Source organism: Cervus canadensis, chromosome 16, assembly GCF_019320065.1.
Source record: "Cervus canadensis isolate Bull #8, Minnesota chromosome 16, ASM1932006v1, whole genome shotgun sequence".
Lineage (NCBI taxonomy): Eukaryota > Metazoa > Chordata > Mammalia > Artiodactyla > Cervidae > Cervus > Cervus canadensis.
In genome coordinates, this window is record NC_057401.1 from 1,901,474 (window position 1) to 1,921,909 (window position 20,436).

Here is a 20,436-nt window from a genome sequence, read left to right on the forward strand (position 1 = left end):
TGGCCTTATGACAGATGGCACGGGGGATAAACATAGAAGAAAGGTATCTAATTGGAAAGTCTTATTAAACTTTTCCATGTTATACAGAAATTGCTATTTCATCTTCCCAGGAAGACGTTGATAAAAATCACATCACTTGATACTTTTGGAGTTGGGTAGAGGTGGAAGAGATAGGATGAGGATGTCAGATGTGATGAAATTAAATCCGATGTATTTGATGCCAAAGTCTCATTCTAAATTTAAAATGTTTTCTTTTGGTATTTGTAGCTTAAATTTGCTTTAAAACAGGAAAATAATAGCTAAATAATTAAATAAAGTCAATAAGTTCTTTTAGGAAGCAAAAAGTGAAGCAGAAGGCAAATTAATTTTAATTCTAGGAAGTTATTCCAACATGCATTTATCTTTTTCATAAAAAAAGTATACAAAAAATCCCCACCCTCCAGCAAAAACATGAAATAAGAAAGGATGAAATGCTTTTGAAGCTTCTTAAATTATTGCTGCCAAGAAACTGAATTTTAGTAATTTTCAAATTATACATATAAAATTGATGATTGCCTTTGACTGACAAAGGATTGGCTAGTTAAAAAATCAGTTTCATGTGCTATCAAAATCTGTTACCATTTCAGTGTTTCTAAACTTGCCCCAAATTGTTTCTATAGGTGTGCAAACTAATGTACTTGGACATGGGTATTCAAAGATACACATGTTTTAAAAATGAATCATTACAGTGCACTGTTAGACTTCAAGTGTGAACATTATTACTCATGCACTTTACACAAACATTGAAGACAAATAAATAAATTATGGGATATTTGACAGTCTTCATTTCAAACACTTTCATAAGTAAAAGGACAAAACCCTTCTGTTCATGTTGAAGGGGTTCAATTCAGTCCTAAGGGTTTGGCCGTTCACCAAGGTTGACTGATCTTCCCATGGTGGGACAGAGGCAGGAGGAAGGTTCATTTGCTTGGCTAACTTGCTAGGGATAACCTGCAGAATACGTTAACGTGCACTGGTATCTGGAACCTCGGTTCTTTCCATCAATAAGCAGAAGCGGCATTTTTCTGAAGTAGTCGATAATATCTGACACAGACAGAAAGTCCTGAAAGAGTCAACACAGGAAGAAAATCAGCATTGGAATGTGTAGTATGAATTTCGCAGTTTTTTTTTTTAATCTGCATAATGCCCTACCTCTTGTACTATGAGGATTATCAGTCTATGTAAAATTTGGCAAAGATTTTGATTTCTGCTACAGAACTTTGAAAAAAATTCCTCACCAACATTCAGCAAACTATGGATAAAAGACATAGTATGTATTTATGTATACGTATTTTTAACTTCATGTAGGGGGTTATATATATTATATACAGAGAGAGATAGAGGGAGAGTCTAATTATGATAGCTTTACCTTAGGATTGTTCTTTTTATTTTTTATTCAAATATAGTTGATTTATAATGTTGTGTTAGTTTCTGATGTACAGCAAAGTGATTAAGATATATGTATATTCTTTTTCATATTGTTTTCCATTATGGTTTATCATAGGCTATTGAATATGGGGCCTCATCGTTTATCTCCCTCTTTTTCTAAGGACACCAGTCATTGGATCTCAGGAGGATTGTTCTATTTGTGACTTGGTTTTGGTTTCTGTGTCCCTCCTTTAAATCACTAATAATGTTAGGAGATATAAGCAATCAGGAGGTCAGACAGCATCTCTGTTGTCTGAAGATGATATCCGTAGTATGGCATAGTCGTTCCTTCATGATATCTGCTGTGTCCCCGCTGCCACCTCCACACTCACAAGAGCTCTGTAGCGAGTCCTTTCATTCATCACCTGTATCACCCTTTCCCTGAGGGCCAAACTGAGAAACCCCCATCCGTACATTTAGAAATGAGTCAGATGTTACCGAGGTACCCCAGACAGAGTTGCACACTTCCTCCAAGACTACTCTTCTAGGTGCCTCCCTCCAGGGCAACGGCAATGAGTGGTTTGTATTTGTGTGTTTCCACACAAGACCAGTAGAGATCCTGGAGAGCAGACATCTCTGCTTCTACGGGACCTATGCAGCTCTACCCACCCCGAACCAGTGATTCAAACATATGACCAAAATCATGCGTTTTTTTCTACTGGCGTACATAATCATAACTTAAAAATAATTGGAGTGAAGTAGAAGTTATGGGTAAGTTGTGTTTCCTTCTGGAAATGGTTGCTACAGCTGATCCTCCTCCTGGAACTTTGAAGTTAAAAAAACACATTTGAAGCATTAGGTTAGCCATAGTTTCCTTTGCAAAGAGCAACCCTGAAAGGTTTTCTTTACACGGTTCTCATCACTACCCCCAAAGGGACTAGCATACACCTTGGGGAAACAGAGGGAAATGTTTTCGGCAATTTGCACAGCTTCATTGGCCTAACCTCCATTTTTAGGGAGAAATGACCCAAGTCATTTTTCCAGATGTTCATTTAAGACACGGCCTTATAAGTACACTGTACCCTTACATCAAAATCATGTCACAGAGGTGACTTTAACTCACTTCTGAGTCATAGAAGGACTTGCGTTTGGCACTGTCTAATGATATTTTTAATTTAAACATTTTTTAAAGTTACACATGTGATTTTAGAGTAGTTGGAATAAAGATGTAAAAAAGACACTGTGGCAGAGGTAGACACTGTTAACATTTTATTTCCTTCCAGTAAATGCAGGGTTTCACTAACGCAACTTAACTCTAAAGTTGCCGGGCAGTACGGACCCGAAAAGAAGGCCACAGCCAGGTTCCGTACAGGTAGTGTGCAGAGAGGCACACGCAGAAAACTGGGGGAGTTTGACAACTTGAAACCCTTACCTCTTTCCCTCGGAGTCCAGTTCCCAACAAGTAAACTTGGCTTTCCTCCTGATAACGGATTTGGATGTTGTAAACTTTATCTTTGTACAACACCATGAGAACATATGGATTGGAGATCGTTTTTTTAGAGCTGTCTCTAACCAGGAAAGTGCCATCCTAAAAGCATAAATTCTTGTTATTATGGAAGTAGCAAAAGTCAATAATTCTGCTGCCTCTAAGAGCAGCAGGCAATCCTCTAGAGATATGGAAACCTACCACTTGACAATTTAGTGAACAGTTAGTTCCCCAAACAGCGGTAATCCCATGTGTCATGGATTTCTTGGTTGTCAAGAAAGAGGCAGCAGAGATTGTATTGGAGAAATTCCCAAATTTCGAAAAGACCTCTTTGAAGTCTCTCAGTGAAAAAGGAATCTCTTTTACAATAGATGGCTGAGTGGATACAGAGCCAGCAAAATAAGGACTTTAGTGGTTAACTAAAGGTATCTCTTCCTGCTCCTGAGAGTTAATTCTATGCACTTTCTTTCCACGGTAAAAGTCAGAATACACCCAAATACCTAAGAAATGGACCCATTTTAAAACCTCATGGTGCCCAGATACTGCATTTCATCATCAAACACCTGAAAAAAATCCAATGTGTATCATCCTTTTTTCTTGATGTTTACCAAAATAGTGTGGTGATCTGTCCTATACTTTAAAATTTCATTTCATAAATTAGCTACATAATATTATAATACTACTATAAAGATCTAATATTAAAATAGAATGAATTAGGAAGAACTCCTTTAAATTACTCCTTCTTCTGTGTATTGAAATCAGGATGATCAATTTGCAATAATGGCTTTCCTTTGTTCTTTTTTCATTCCAGCTTGAATGAGTAAATTCTAGTCAAAACATCTCTGTTAAACAAATATACCTGTGGATTCATAGCTCTGGCTTCACTTTGGAATTTCAAGTTTTGAAGACTTCCAGAGCCCACATAGCATCCCTGACTAATTAAATCAGAATCTCTCCAGGTAAAATCAGAATTTTTTTTAATGCTCCTCAAGTGATTTCAATGTGCAATCCCCTGGCGGTCCAGTGGTTAAGAATCTGCCTGCCAGTGGGTTCAATCTCTGGTCCAGGAAGATCCCACATGCCTTGGAGCAACTAAGCCCACGTGCCACAATGATTGAGCCTGTGCTCTAGAGCCGGGGAGCGGCAACTCCTGAGCCTCTGTGCCTGGAGCCTGTGATCTGCGGCAAGAGAAGCCGCGCAGTGAGATGCCTGCACACCTAAGCGAAAAGCAGCCCTCGCTCACCGCAGCTGGAGACAGCCTGAGCAGCAACAAAGCCCAGCACTGCCAAAAATAAATAACTTTTATAAAAAGATGGGGAGATGAACATTAACTGCTTCATATCATTTAAAAAGAATAAAAGCGCGACCAAGCTTGAGGCTTGAGGACTTTTGTTGTAGTCTCGAGATATGAAGGATATGAAAGATGAAGGATCTTTGCCTTCCCATCTTTGATATATGGGTTTAAGATTAGTGTTCAGTACTGGAAGACAGGAAATCTGGTTTAAGACCTTTAATATTAAATGACAATTAGAAATTTCTAGGGAAAAGGACAAAAAGTTGCTGTTGTCTGTCTCAATATGGGTTCCTCCACATTGATATGGATGGTGATGGGGTGTCAAGAGGAAGATACAACTAGTAAGATGTTGGAAATTTGGAGGAAAGAGTTTCCTTTTGATGCTGTGTGGTTCCTGTGAAAAGATGGACCGTTTTCATTAATAAAATCTCCTAAGAGTCCACCAATCAAATGACTACCTTAATTTAAAATTTTTCCCAGGGTCCTAGGAGTCACCGCTGTGGACATTAGTAGGTGAGAAGCTGGCACTAATTGGTACCCTTTGGTATAACAGCATGAATGTCACCCAGCAGAATCCCTAGCCCATAATTGTGTGTTCAGTCTGTCTGACTCTTTGAGACCCCATGGCCTGTAGCCCACCAGGCTCCTCTGTCTATGGGAGCTTCCAGGCAAGAATACTGGAGTGGGTTGCCATTTCCTCCTCCAGGGGATCTTTCTGACCCAGGGATAGAACCCAAGTCTCTTATGCCTCCTGCATTGGCAGGCGGATTCTTTACCACTGCATCCCCTGGGTTTTGTTTTATTGGATGATCTATCCAAACTGTAGGAAGAGAGGTTGTAAAACTAAAAATCTGTTGTTACTTGAAAAGCCGCTATGAAAAGCAAGCTTGAAGCCAGTATCTAAAGCCCATCATTGGTACTCAAGAAAAGTCAGTCCCATTTCTTTTCTTCTATTTATACTTAAAAAAATGAATTTGTAGCACAGTACCTGGTTTATCTTTCTAAGAGCCGCTTCTGCTTCTGTTCGGGTAATATAAGAAACATACCAGTCTTCATTTAATGAATTCTGAAAATGTAAATTTTAAAAAAATGGAATAAACTTTGTAGTTACATAAGTAAGTGGGGAAAAAAAGCCTCCAAGTAATCATTTCCATAAATCACCACCTCAGTTCCATGAAGTTTGAAACACTTGTGTTATTAACTTTGAATATAGAATCATTCAGGTGAAGTTAAATAGAAGATATTTTGTGTGAACTGCTTTTTATCATAGACTCATTCCCAAGGCAGAGGTGAATAAGCATTCGTAGATAATGGAGTCTCTAATCAGGAAAGATTTAGATGTAATAATTTCTTCAGTTTAGTATAATAATATATTTAATGAAAAACACTGGGTTAATGCGCAGTTAAATGACTTGTGCTATGTCATAAACTAAGAAACAGATGAAAAATAGAATTATTTTTCTCACTGTTTAATGTGAAACACACATTTGCCATTGGAAGAGAAACATCAAGGAAAAATAATGTATTTTTCAACTGAATTCTCCTCTCAATATTTTTCACTAAAAAAATAAAGACTAAAAGAAAATAAAAGTATAGGAGAGTATTCAGTGGGAGATGCTGATGATTCATTTGCTGGGGTAGAAATAAAATATGAACATATGCCTTATTACCTCTTCTTCCCCAGGGGATTGTGGTCGATGCTTGCTTGGAACTGGTGAGAAGTTCCTGCCTTCCACTCTGGGAAGTGGTCTGTTGCCAGAGCCTGTGAAAGTATAGCATTTTGAACGTTAATTTACTTTAAGCAATTTTTCTCTAGTCATAACCCATCACTGCATCCCACCCCCCTCCCTGACAATGCCCTTGTAGTTGTTCCCAGCAGTTAACATTTCAAGAAACCACAGCTTCCAAAAGAACTTTCACTTGTTCAAAATCACAAGGGCTGCTCGGGCCCTATTCTGCAGCCATGCCAGTGAAATTCTGAGACACTACACCGCACATTTGATTGTTTGCTTAATTGAGCACGTTACATATATACCAGCAAGTGGTAACAATGTGGAGGCGAAGATAATTATGTTCTCATTTTCACAAAAAGGAATGTGACTTACCCAAGATAAGGTGAAATTACCTTGAGAATATTCTTCGCTTTCAGAGCCAGAGCTTACTACCTGTTGTTCTTGACCAAATTTCTTACAGAAGTAGAATTGTTAGACTCACATAGAAGGAGGCCCTGACAATATTTGATCCATCAGGAAGTCTGTGTTGGAGTCTGCACATTACCCAGCACTTGTGCCTCACCTTCTCTAATGCTTTCTTTCCTTGTTGACAGTTCCATGAAATTTTTCAAGAGAATGTGTTTCCATCTCAGGAAAGGTTTGATTATGTTGATTTGCAATTGCTAAGCTTGTCTCTATATGCCAGAACAGCTATTACAGGCTGGTAAATTCCATGAGTTGAATGTTCTCTTAATAATTCATGCATCATTCATTTGTTCATTCAACAGATATTTTTTCAGTACTGCTCTGTCCAGGCCCTGATTAAGGCACCTGTGTACACGACCTTTCATCCTCACAGCAACCCCACAAGGTGGGTATTATCTTCTTTTTGAATATCATGAAACAAAGGTCCAAAGAGTCTGAACACATCATGCGTCTTAGTGGCAGGGCCAGGACTTGAACTTGTGATTCCCAAATATGACTGTGTAAAAAAGAGAATTCCAGGGGGACCCTGCATTTAACAAGCACTCCAGGTGGCTCTGCACCAGGTCTGTTACTTCATCTACAATATACCACAGAAGGGTAAATCACCTGCCCCAGGGTCCCTGAGAGGGGAGAGTTTCTTGAAGAGTCCAACTCTTCCTGGTCAGGATTATTCGAGATGCAGATGGGGCTAGCCTGAGCTGCTGATCTTCCTTCTTAAGGCTCCCAGTACCTGAAAAGACCTTCCCCATGCCCACCTTTGCAGTGCAACATGCAGGCACTTTTATAATGTTGGTTGAGTGAATGAAATCTAGCTATATGAGAAAGTCATGTAATGAAGGTCTATACTGCATGGCTGTCTTAGAATTGAGGAATTATTCTCTATCTGCATCTGCAGGTCAGCACCACAGAGTCACTATTCATGACATTACTTTTCATTGCAGTCACCCTCCACCCTTAATATCTAGATCCTCAAGGGAACTGGGACAGGTTTTTAGCCACTATAAAGCACATCCTTTATCTTCCTGACCTTGGGGCAACCAGTGGGTTAGACTGAGGACCTGGTGTCCTGGCACTCTTAGAAGAAAAGGGATCAATTTTTATTAAGGTAGTAGAGTAAGCCCTCTGCATTCATGGCTTCCACATCTGTGAATTCAGCCAACTACAGATTGGTTCAACCAATGGGTTAGCCAAATCTGTGAATGTGGAGCTGTGGATGTGAAGGGCCAACTGTGCGACATCATTTTATACAAAGAACTTGAACATCCTTGGATTTTGATATCGGTGGGGGTCCTGGGACCAATTCCCCCTCCTGTATTAGAGGGATGATTATATTCAAAAAATAATAATAAATAGCCAACTATATCAATAATCTCTACCACCAACTCATAGAAGCAGGGGTCTATGGAATTTACTTTGGGAGATATTGCTATAAGTGAAGTGTCTGAAACTCAGATGCCTAGACGGACCAGGCAAGGAACACAAAGTAGGTTTACAAAATAATGAGTTGTGGCCACTGAGGGGTGGGGGTGGGGGGACTGTGGAAACCATGTAGTGAATAAAGACACTATATCCTAAAATGCTTAGGAAACACTGAAAATGCTTAGAAAACACTGGGTTTCATTGGTATCAGCAATAGAATCTCACACATATATGGCATGATGTACCCAACTAAATGTAATAGACATGCTCCTGAAGAGTCTACTCTTAAGTTAAAATTTAAACTTATTAGTTTTCTGTTTATAACACATACTAGTGTTCCTGCATGTGTACATGACTACAAAAAAAAAGTGTTTTATTTTTTCCTCACAGAATTTTTAAGTCTTAAGTCAACCTTTAAAAATTTCACATTAAAAGCCATATTTCTATTTTTTCTTGAAAAAGAAATCAGAAAATCTGGTAACACAAGATGTGTTTCCTAGCATGAGAAAAAAAAAGTGTTTACTAGAGTTGGGTGACTCTCCATAGTCATTTGACAGTCATTCAACAAACATTTTTAAGTGCTTACCATGTGCTAGTCACTTGCAAGTCTTTAAGGATAAAAAATAAACACAGCTAGCCCTATTGTGTAGGCCTTTGTTTCTATTTGAAGTGGTCCATGAGCCAGCAATACCAGCTGGGAAATTGGAACTTGGGAATCACATGGAAACTTACTAGAAATGCAGAACCTTGGTTCCCATCCAAGACCCACTGATTAGAATCTGCATTTTAACATAGCTCCCAGGTGATTTGCATGCATTTTAAAGTTTGAGGACTCTCTCAAGAAATACTTACCATGGACACCCAAAGGAGGTATTATTAAAAAATACAGGTCTTCAACCAGACTTACTGTATCAGAATCCTGGGGGCTGGGGTCTCTTAATCTGTATTTTAAACATGTTCCTCAACTAGCACTACAGGTTAGATTCATTATAGAAATCAAAACTACAGAGAAAGCTAGCGCTATCCTAAGCATCATATAAAAACAGCAGGGAAGAAAAGTTCTGTGTGGGAAGATAAAGGCCATGGCCGCCTTCCTGTGGAAGAGAGTGTGTGTGTCTGTGTGTGTGTCTGTGTGTGTCTGTGTGTGTGTGTGTGTATGTGTGTGTGTCTGTGTGTCTGTGTGTGTGTGTGTCTGTGTGTGTGTGTGTCTGTGTGTGTGTGTGTCTCTGTGTGTCTCTGTGTGTCTGTGTGTCTGTGTGTGTGTGTGTCTGTGTGTGTGTGTGTGTGTCTGTGTGAGTGTGTGTGTGTGTATATGTGTGTGTGTGTGTGTGTGTGTGTCTGTGTGTGTGTGTGTGTCTGTGTGTGTGTGTGTCTGTATGTGTGTGTGTCTGTGTGTGTGTGTGTGTATGTGTGTGTCTGTGTGTGTGTGTCTGTGTGTGTGTGTCTGTGTGTGAGTGTGTGTGTGTATGTGTGTGTGTGTGTGTCTGTGTGTGTGTCTGTGTGTGTGTGTGTGTATGTGTGTGTCTGTGTGTGTGTGTCTGTGTGTGTGTGTCTGTGTCTGTGTGTGTGTGTGTGTGTGTGTGTTGTTGTGTGGAGTATCCTCTCACTACAGCAACCTTTGGTACACTTGAGAAACTGAAGTTCTGAATAAGGAAGTACTGAATGAGGAAGTCAGATGCTTTTAGGAAACAGCAAAACTTCTGCCAAAAGGCTTTGGGACATCCATTCATGACGGCATATTGGCTAGAGTAGGTCACTAGAGCCCAGAGTACAAACCTTGAGAGAAGTATGGTGGCAGGGAGGCACTCTGCGAAAAGTTACAGTTACTGTGGAGACAAAAAAAGGACAGATTTTAAGTCGGGTTGGGGTTCAAGGGTCAGAGATGGAGCCTGAATTGGGGAAATGCTGCTTCTCTGGCTATTACTTCTCACCCCCTCCCTGAAACCATGGGGGCAGGGCAAAAAGAAGGAACTTGTTGAACATACTTCACTCCCGTCTGAGGAAGACCGTGCCAAAGCCTAACAAGCTTTTCAAGATGAAAAACAAAAGCAACAAGAAAACAGTGTAAAGAGCCTTAAAAGCTACTTTAAAAAAGGAAGCAGCAGTCTGAGGACTCTGAGTCTGGAGCACAACAGACGTTCTCTGGGAGAATGCTTCTCTTTCCGTTAGGAAAATATATTCCATGGGCATGTCGTTAGGGATGGTGAATCCCCGGGGCCCAGTGGTCTACACAGAGCAGGGAGGGCATCAGAAACAGAGGGCTCGGCCATGCTGCAGCAGGCAGAAAGTGCATCTGCGGGGACAGTGGCGGGGAGGCCCTGAAACTCTGTCTGCTCCACGCTGAGGGGCATTTTCCCCACCCTTTAGGCCAAACTTTCTATAGGCCTGCTCTGTTCGGAAATCTCGTGCGAGTGGTGTTTTGAAAGAACGAAGGATAGGGCTGGGCTCAGGGTGGGATGAGGTGGCATAAGAAAGTGGCAGACATGGCAGAAGAAGAAAAACAACCGGAAGAGTGAGAAGAAGCAGAAAATCAGAGCAAGAGGCACCCGGGGTACATGAAAAAAACTGGGAATCCTTCCAGATATCTAGCAGACCAGAAGGATCTTGCTGGTGGGTGAGTTTCCTTCCATCCTCAGGGGAGGGACTAGGCCTCTCCCTTTGGGTAGTAAAGGAAAAGAGGAGCCCAAAGGCTGGTGGGTGAACCCTCGGGGGTGCCAGGAGACAGCCTGAGGGCTTATTTATGAGACATGCCCTGAGTCTTCTTCCTGTCTCTACCTCCTCACGGGCCCTGAGAAACACTCTTGCTACTGAGAAAACAGACCTGCTGGGGACAGAGCCCGTACACTGACTATTCCATGTCTGCTAAGTGCAAGGTGCATTGGATGGGTATTCCCATCCAAGATGGAGGGTGAACTCCAAGTAATTAATTGGGCTTCTGGAGTGTTTGTTTCTTTGTTTTTAACCTACAGAGTTAAAAACATTCCCTGCTTCCTGCCAAAGAGTCCATTCTGTCTGGGGCCATGACATTCTCCCCAGGCACAGCACTCAGAGGATAGCAGTGAGTTATATGTGCATTTGTGCATTCTTCATGCTCAGTTTGGCTTTCTTTCTTAAGACCCAAAATGTTCTGACCCTAAGACTGGTGGCTTATTTCTTTTTTCCTCAACCCAGCTGACATTAGCTCAATATCAGTGGCCCCAGATGTCATGCTAGGTCGGAACTGAATGGTTCAGCACACACCTTTCTGGGAAGCCTCCAGATGAGTGAGTTAGTGGGAGGGAGTTCTTGGGCGATGGCTTTGTAGATCTTGAAGGGAAGGTGTTGGAGGTCATGGGGAGAGGTGATGGCTGGGGCGGAAGTCTTTGATGTACTTCAGAGGAAAAGAAAAAGGAAAGATTGTCAGAATCCAAGAGTCACAGGAACATACATCCCCAAACTACTCCCTGGTTAGAAACAGCTAGTGTAAAGGGAGATACAAAAATTCAAAAGATCAAATGTCATTAGGAAGTGGTGGGGTGGATGCCCACCCTACAAGGTTTTTCTCATGATTTACCACCTCAGAACACAGGTTCAAATGCTGCCATTCCACATCATTCTCCATAGTACACTTTTTTTTTCATTTTTGAAATGTTAACTTGGCAGAAAATTGTCAGTTAGAAACCATATGAATTTCAGAAATGATTCACAAGTTTTTTTTAATGAAAGACAAATTTTATGCTATGTCATTCTTATATGGTGAGTAATCCTTTACCCAAATGCATTAGAGAGCTTAAATACTGGAATGCTGTCTATCATACTGTACGTGTGATTTTCAATTTTGCTGTACTTAGTAAGTATTAATAATTTGCACTGTTATGCATGAACTTAGCAGTTCTCTTTGGTAATCCAGCCAAGTAATTCCATTTTATTATAGTTATACAGTATACCAACTGGCATACATATGCTTAATACTAATTTTACAATTATAATGGATTCTACAGAGTTTCTATACTAACTAATTCCATCTGAATCCCTGAGCAGAAAACTAAAGGAAAGGTTACAAGTCATAAGAAAGTCTTTCTAAACATACCATCATCTTCATCCTGGTAAGGGGGAGAAAAAAAAAGATATTAATTTATCATCAAAACACAATTTCTCAAAGAAAAATGCATTTCTCAATCATAGTAATGCCTCTGTTTTCTTTCTTTAGCAGTTGTGTGTCTCCACAATAAAGGTACTGTGGAGAACGGCAGAACTTGCTAAATAATTTATGATTCCTTAATACAAATCATTTAAAGAAATTCCGATCTGAAACAGTCTTTATATACTTAAATAGGTTCTGAAGTGTCTAAACGGGCCTAGAGATACTAATAATGATGATATCTACTATGTCTCCCAAAGATTCATATGCAATATTTCATCCAATTCTTCAAGCAACTCTTCAAGAATTTAACATTTTCATTTTACAAATGAAAACACGCTGCCCAGGAGGCACGCCTAACTTGCTAAGGGTTACAGAAATTGATTCACACCTAATCCCTCTGACCCAAAGCTTAACCTTCTCTGGGTCTTTGCTTTGCATTGACCACTCTGGTTCAAAGCACTGCAGCCTTGTTTCTCTGTCACCAAGTCGTGTCTGACTCTTCACAACAACCATGGACTGCAGCATGCCGGGCTTCCCTGTCCCTCACCATCTCCCGGAGTTTGTCCAAGTTTATACAGCCTTACTGATTTGAAAATAGCTTCCAAGGTATATCCACTTGGTTCAGCACATTTATCTTTAGGACAGCCTTCTGAAATAGATAAGGGAGGGGGCTCTATGTTCTACTCCTTAGATAGGAAATGATGTTCAGAGAGGCAAAAATAATTTTGCCATTGACTAGTAGACCAGAATTGTCAACCTGGACTTGTTAGGCTAGGACAGTAGTGATGAACAAGCACCTCCCTCAAGTGTTGTTGTGAGGATTAAATTAGTTACTACTTGTGCCTGGTATATTTGAGTGCTCAACAAAATTTTGTTATCCTTGGTCCTACCACTGAGATGAGGCAAGATGGATCATAGCCAGAATCACTCATCCAGGTTGGCCAGCTGGGAATGAGTCCTAGCAGAGGGCGGCATAAGTAAATGCACATGGACTTATGGAATCCCCAGAATGAAACTGGTCTTTGACACTGCTGCAGCCAGGTCTCCTCTGGTCCAAAACGTAAGATTTTTAGATTCTCATGACAACAAGTGTCAATCCTCCCAGAGATAGGGATCCTTGGGAATATGATAGCATCCTCATTTTCAACCTTCTCTCCTCTTTGTCCCTATGGCTCTGAAACCAGACTGCTGTCCTCACCCTTCCCACAGGCTCCATGGACACTGCAACCCACCTGCCTTAGTCAGGGCATTCCTGAGGCTGAAGGGCACTGAGCTTTTCCTCGGGGTGACTACCCTGTGTCTTCCCCATCATTCAGTGACCACATCACCAAGAAGTCACACTTAGCTCTTCAACCCTTATACATCACTTTCTTCACTTCTCCTCCGTAGCTCATCCTGTGATCATATGCCCCTTAGCACATTGGAGCATGTCCATTACATCTTATATCTTAGCACTTCATCTGCGCATATCTCCATTATGTCTTAGCACTTCATCAGAATAAGCACACCATTTAGCATAGAGCTATGAAACACCAGGCACCTATGGACTGAGCCCTTGAACATACATGGGCAGTTTACAGTACAGAGGCAGTCAGACAGACCTGGATTTCAATCCTGGCTATCTCCCAGCTGTGCAACTTGCAATGAGTATCTTACCCTTCTAAACTTCAATTTCTTATTAGTGAAAGAGAAACAATGACTCCTCCTAGCAGACAGTCAATGCAAAGAAAATGTAAAGTTGGAGTGACTAACTGTCTTGGTCCTCATTTACCTAAGACTGATGAAGTTCTTGGGACATGAGACTTTCATTGCTAAAACTGAGCAGTCCTAGGCAAACAGTCAGTCAAAAGTAGCTAGGTTGGCAACATGTACACAATATACATTCCATAAACACTCTTTCTTAGGCCATAGAGGTATTTAAGGGGAAAACAGGCCTAAGAGACTTTCTGGGAGGCCCAGACTCTGGAGCATCCCTTACTTTATCCTCCCTTCTACCTACTTGCCACTCCCCTTGCTCACTACCGCCTGGTAATGGGGTTGCATTTAACCCAGCCTCCCTAGGAACCTTCAGAGGGACAGGAGCTAATCCATGCAGCATTTGGGGCAGGAGGGAAAGCTGGAGACCCCAAAAGACACCAGTATTCAGGAGGCTACTGTGCGTAGGCCTGGCTTCTAACACTGGACTTCAGTGAAGGCCGAGACAGAGCCTCGACCTCTGCAGAGTCTACGCTGGTCTCCCTGGGCCAAGCATTCACCAAATGACATTCTGTACTTACATTTTCTCTTCTCTCTGGTCCCCGCATATGCCTGAAATGAATCAGGGCAAAGAAAAAGAACTGAGCATAAAGAGTTTCAAAGAATATAAACAGTTTCACTTAATCTAATATCGAGAAATCAAACCCACTGAGCTGTAATAAAATGGGAAGCAAAAAAAAAAAAAACCCCAAACACCCAGCAGAAAAGCAGGGGAGAGGGAGGCTTGATGACTCAATGTTCTGTCATTATTGTAAGCTGAGCTAGGCAAACCTCTATTCTGTTTAGCAACTGCAGCAAATAATTACATTAAAGGAAAAAGGTTTAGTCAGCAAACTCTTTCAGTTCAGTTCAGTTCAGTCGCTCAGTCGTGTCCGATTTTTTGCGACCCCATGAATCGCAGCACGCCAGGCCTCCCTGTCCATCACCAACTCCCGGAGTCTACTAGTAGCTATTAAATTTCACTGAGTGGATGTTTCTCCAAGCAAATATAAGCATTTGAGGAAACATTCTCCTTTGCTGGTGTTTGAGAACAGCCGTCGGGGGCTCACCGTTGGTGTGAAGGAAAGACAGCTGGGAAAAGCTGCTGCTTTGGTCCCTTTTCCAGAGGCACAAACTGGCCGGGCAGATGTGGTGGTGGCGGCCTTAGACCCATGGTGGGCAGCAGCCTTCACGGGCTCGCATCGTGTCCTCACAGAGAGGGCCCGAGGAGGGCAGTTTGCTGGCAATTTGCCTCCTGATCAGTGATTCACATGATCTCATCTTGTTTATTTAAAACTTTGCTATTTTGTTCACTACGATATTTTTGACATACATTTTGATTTTTTAGAATATACCATTAAAACATTAACTCAGTTGCTAAGATTTTACCTGTGCACCCTAGCCCTGGCCCTGATTTCATCCTCACATTAGCCAAGCAAGGGTCATAATTTTGAATCCTGGTTGCACAGATGAGGTTGATGGAAGCCTTGGTTTTGTCCTTAGTAGGGAACAGAGTTGGGCCTACCCCAGCGATGTTTGTGCCATTTGGTTAACAGGTCCCCAGAGACTGCATAGTAAAGTTAGAAATGTTAGAGCTGACAGGTGCTCTGCCACTATAAAATGTGGTTGAGCAGTGAGGAAGCTGCTTACAGAGACCTCAAAGCGGCCACAGTGACGTCCTCTCCGCTGCCTGCATGGTTATAAAATGGTAGGCGCAGAGCTGCGCCTTGTGGTGGAAGGAAAATTCAACCAAAACTCAGACTGGTGGAGAAGGTCTCCACAGACGGTGTTGTCCCTGTGCTCCAGAGGAACCATCTGTTTACGCCTCTCTGCTAGCTCACCTTGTCCTGTAAAGTGACCCAGGTGCTCCACAGCCAGCCTGAGAAGTCTGAACACCCCTCAACCCCCAGCGGCACAACGAGCCCACTCCCACCCAGGGCGCCGTGGTCTTGGGCCCCTGCATGGAGCTAACCGACACGAGGCAGGGGTTCACGTCAGCCCTTCTGCGCCACAGCCCGAGCAGCAGGGGCCGCTTACCTTGGCACAGGCGGCTTCTTCCCTGGCAGGGGGCTGCCTCTGTCCTGCCTCTCCGTGGCTGGCGGTAACGGGGGCTTTGGGATCTTGGGCAAATGCTCCCCAGGAGGCCTGCAGTGAGAGAGAAGGGATGGATGAGAAACAAACTAGAATCATACAGCACACACCCTGTACCAACACACAGGTACCCAGAGTCACTCACCTTCCCCCTAGGACCGAGGGCTGCAAGGCAAGAGGGAAGATACGTGAGCATTCTCGGCACTTTCCACAGAACAAAGACAAGACACAAAACAGAGAAAAAGCAAACAAAACAAAACAGGAGAAAACTCACCTTGTCAGAAATCGCTGGTTTCTTTCCTGTAAATGACAAACAGCAGATAAGCCTTGAATGTAACAGCTAAGCTTTGAAACTTTTGAGGAAACTGAATCCCAGCAGCTAGGAGGGATAATTGGGTTTAAGCATTGAGGAATCATGGGCTTCCCCAGTGGCACTAGTGGTAAAAAAAAAAACCTGCCTGCCAATGCAGGAGACCTAAGAGACTCGGGTTCGATCCCTGGGTCAGAAAGATCCCCTGGAGCAGGGAATGGCAACCCACTCCAGTGTTCTTGCCTCAAGAATCCCATGGACAGGAATCTGGCAGGCTACAGTCCATGGGGTCACAAAGAGTTGGGCACAACTGAAGTGACTTAACACACACAACACGTTGAGGAATCATAGGCTTTAGACCTGGAGGGTCCCTTACAAAGCACCTAATTTTATAGTCTCAGACAAATTAAGTGACTTCACCCAAGCGTAACACAGTGTTGTGTACATGCAAGCAGTACTGTGAATTCTGAGCTTCTTTCCAAAATGTTTTAATATAATTGATGCTGAAAAGGATTAATGCCTTCTTGAAATTTTGTGCCTCTTTCATTGGCCAAGAGCTGCTTTGTACAGCCTAAGTTTATTTGCATATCTGAAATAAACTCATTTGCCACAGAGCGGTCAATCTTCCTTTCAGTCCTGTGGTACACTTGCCATTGCATAAGGCATTGCATTTAGTTCCTGAAAAAAATTTAATTTGGGGTTCAGAGTTTCAGGAGATTCTTCCGGTGGGCTGCAAATCATTTTGCGTTGGCTTTTGTTTTTCTCTTTCTTTCTTGTCTCCCTCTCTTTCCCTCCCACCCTCCCTTCCTTTTCTTCTTTTACTTTTCTCTTGTAACAGATGACATGTAGGCTTCCTGAAGAAATGCTCGGTGTACCTGAGAACCGTGCGTTGTAAAGTCATTCAAAACAATGTATTTTTTCTTCCGTCCGAAGTTCCCCAGAGTAATACCCTATGTCTTCAGTGTAATAAAAGCACTAGTTAACTGGATTCAGCCAGGTTTAGATGCAAATCTTGTATGATTTTGAGCAAGTTACTTAAAATTTTTGAGTCTCAATTTCCTCACCTGTAAAATGGGAATTATATGTTAAACTGCGTAGGTCTGCTCTAAGGATCAGGTGACAATATATATGCAGGGCCAGCAATGGCCTGTGGGTGCTGAGAATTGTTGGATAGCTCCTCTTTCTTCCCCTCCATCCACCTCCCAGCTCAATCAGCACTCTGTGGGAGTGGTGATAATCTACCTGGAGCTGCATTTTTGAGACACAATTTATTCCTTAAAGACTGAATACATGTCCAGCCCATAATATGTCCTAAGACTCTTGTCTCACTGTGAAGAACTGACTACCTATGAGTAGTTTGGATGGTATAAAAATGTGCATTACTTATAAAATTTTGGTTTGATATGGAAACCCTACTTTAGAGGGATACCCGGGAAACAGATTTATATCATTAGGCCTGAATAGATTTTCTGAAAAACATCTGCCGGTTTATGCATATTCCCAGGGCATGTTAGGAGCCTCCTAATAAAAGTCTGAGCATTTTAAGAGGTTAATTCTCCCAAAGCATCATGGATAAGGGGTTCAAGGGTAGAGCTAGTACTATCAAGAAAAGGTGTCTTTCAAAAGAAACCTAAATAAAAACAAAAATATTTTTAAAGGGTAACTTTTGTACAGGAAGTGATCCTGAAAGATTTGACATCAGTATTACAATTTTCTGACACTTTGGCTCATGGTAGCAAGCAATGCTGGGGTCTGAACTCCAGCCTCTCTCTTCATCTTTCATCTAATGTGTCCAGCCCTCTGCCACAGGCCATTTTAAACTCAGATAGCTGACATAGCTTGGCATGAACCAGCAGAGCTATGACGCAGTTCAGGGAAACTGTAGCAAGCATACCATCAAATCCAAGAACTGACATTTTGCCTACAGAAGAGGAGACAGAGGCCACAAAGGCTAAATGCCTTGCTCACTATGTAGCTAAAGAAGGGCTAGGGTGGGGCTGGATTCCAGGTTCCTTATCCCTCAAGGCTCAGAACTCCTTCCCCAGAGCTCCCCCCACCCAAGGAAAGTCCAGGATCTCCAACTGCAGCAAGACGTGGTAGAACAGGGCATCCACTTTGAAGTCAGAAAAGACTTGGGTTCAAATCCAAGTTGAATTCAAATCCTGCACCTAGTTCTGCAATTTTGGGAAGTTAACTCAACCTCTCTGAACCTCAGCTTTATCACCTGCAAAGTGGGGATGATAATACACCTCCCTTTGTGGGCCTGGGGGGAGGACTAGAGACAATGTAGAAGTAACTCTCCATATCATGGATTCCATACCCACCAACCTCAGATCAAAAATATTTGGAAAGAATAATTCCAGAAAGGTCTAAAAACCAAAACTTGAATTTGCCATGTACTGGCAACCATGTATGTGTATTTATATTGTATTTACAACTACATACATAGCATTTATATTATATTGGGTATTATGAGTAATCTAGAGATGATTTAAAGTTCATGGAAGGATATACAGAAGTTATATGAAAATACTACACCATTTTATATAAGGGACTTGGGTATCCCTGGATTTTCATATCCACAGGGATCCTGGAATCAGTCCCCCCTGAAGACACCCAGAGATAACTTATTTGTGGTGGCTAAAGCACTTGCCCCATAGTAGGTGCTCAATACGCTGTAGCTAAGTTTTAGAACTGAATTAAAGTAGCTTTAAGTAGAGGTAGCTGCCACCCAAGAACACTCTGGATCAATTCTGGAGGAAAGGACTGTAGCATACCCACAGTTTGGTCAATGATACATGCAACAGAAGACGACTCTGACGTCTGAATAGCACCTTAGAGTTTCACAAAGTATTTTCTCATTATAGAGCATCCACCTCATACATAAGGAGACACTCTGAAAAAGCAACATCCCTGTGGCCAGTGAGCTGCTCAGGAGGCAGCAAACAGCTCTCCCTGGCCTCTGCCTCTTAGCCCAGATGCTTCCCCATAGTCCTTCAGGAGGACCATGGGCGTGTGTGCACAAATGGCGCCCCGTGGAGAAGCAAGCCCAGCACAGGGTGAAGGACAGGAGCTCTGAGCTTGGGTCTCCACCCCCATCACCTGGCATCTGAGTGACCTTGGGAAGTTACCTCTTCATGTCTCAGTTTCCTCCTCTGTACAATGAGGCTGACTCTAACAGTCCCCTTTCCATAGGGTTGTGGCGGCAGTTAAATGAGGTGGTGCCCGTGAGAAGCACGCATTAATGTCGGCCACTATTGTTTTTGTGTTGCTAGTCTCTTGATCATGTCCAACTCTTTGTGACCCCATGGACCGTAGTCCACCAGGCTCCTCTGTCCATGAAATTGTCCAGGCAAGAATACTAGAGTGGGTAGCCATTCCCTTCTCCAGAGGATCTTCCTGACCCAGAGAAGGCACCCAGATCTCCTGCATTGCAGGTGAATTCTTTACCAGCTGAGTCACCCGTCAGCCACTATTGTTGCTGTCATTGTTGTTATTCAGCTGCCAATCCGTGTCCAACTCTTCTTGGCTACTATTACTGAGCAACAAATATGAAAGATACCAACCTAGTGTGAAGGGCTCTCTGTCAAATGGAACTAATGAACGATCTAGGGCCGGTTTCGTGCTTCTGTCTATGGAAGGAGCAGGGACTGGAAGGGAAAGAGACTGAAGTCAAATTCACAGAGAAGAGCATTGGGCTGGGGGAGGCGGGCAGGTGGGCAAGAGAGGGTGGCCCCATGCTCACGCTTGGCCGTTCTGTGGTTCCGACTTCTGCTCGGCTCCTCGTGGTTGGGCTGGGGTGGGGGTAGCGGCTGCTTTAACAGAAATCCACGTGTTAGGAAGCATTTCCCACCCGTCAGCAAGCCCTGAGAGCTTTATCCCCCTAATAGGTCTGAATCTGTTCACTTTTCTCCATCCCATGGACAGGTGCCTGTCCATGTCTCACGTGAACGGAGCCCCCTGTTCCACACTCTGGGAGAGCATCGTCTGCATGTCACTGCTCTGCCAAGCTTTCTCGTGGCTCCGATCACATCAGGGACAGAACTAGACCCACCATGGCCTGAAAGGCCCTGCCTGGGCTGACTCCTTCCATCACCTTTGTGTACTCCTCTCTCAGGGCCCACTGGGCTCTCACCCTAAGTACCTTCTTGCGGTTCCTGCAAAATCTCATGCTTGTGCATCTTCGGAATCTACGTGCTTGTGTCCTCCTCTGCCTGGAATATTCTTTTCCCAGCTCTCACCACAACTGTCTCACACTGTCCAGCTCAATGTCGCCTCTCCACCCACCATCACGTCCCCTGGTCTCCTGTCTCCCTAACTACACATTACTCAAGCTACCCTGTTTATGCATCTCTTTACTTGCTGATTATTCAT

At 42.7% G+C, this 20,436-nt stretch overlaps 1 protein-coding gene across 4 annotated transcripts in view; it reads right to left on the reverse strand.

Moving 5' to 3' along the window:
- Positions 1–345: 345 nt before the first annotated feature.
- Positions 346–20,436, reverse strand: part of LCP2 (lymphocyte cytosolic protein 2) — a 47,382-nt gene continuing 27,291 nt past the window's right edge. For 2 of the 4 annotated variants that reach the window (XM_043488711.1, XM_043488713.1), the window contains 13 exons: positions 19,808–19,874; positions 19,629–19,712; positions 16,027–16,052; positions 15,898–15,917; positions 15,699–15,806; positions 14,204–14,234; positions 11,874–11,886; positions 11,045–11,174; positions 9,581–9,630; positions 5,858–5,949; positions 5,176–5,253; positions 2,840–2,995; positions 346–1,102 (listed from right to left, as the gene is read on the reverse strand). In XM_043488711.1, the coding sequence (XP_043344646.1) occupies positions 980–1,102; positions 2,840–2,995; positions 5,176–5,253; positions 5,858–5,949; positions 9,581–9,630; positions 11,045–11,174; positions 11,874–11,886; positions 14,204–14,234; positions 15,699–15,806; positions 15,898–15,917; positions 16,027–16,052; positions 19,629–19,712; positions 19,808–19,874 (978 nt within the window). In that variant the 3' untranslated portion in view covers positions 346–979. Of the gene's footprint in view, positions 1,103–2,839; positions 2,996–5,175; positions 5,254–5,857; positions 5,950–9,580; positions 9,631–11,044; positions 11,175–11,873; positions 11,887–14,203; positions 14,235–15,698; positions 15,807–15,897; positions 15,918–16,026; positions 16,053–19,628; positions 19,713–19,807; positions 19,878–20,436 lie in introns of all 4 variants that reach the window. The other 2 variants (XM_043488710.1, XM_043488712.1) reach the window with 1 other exon arrangement.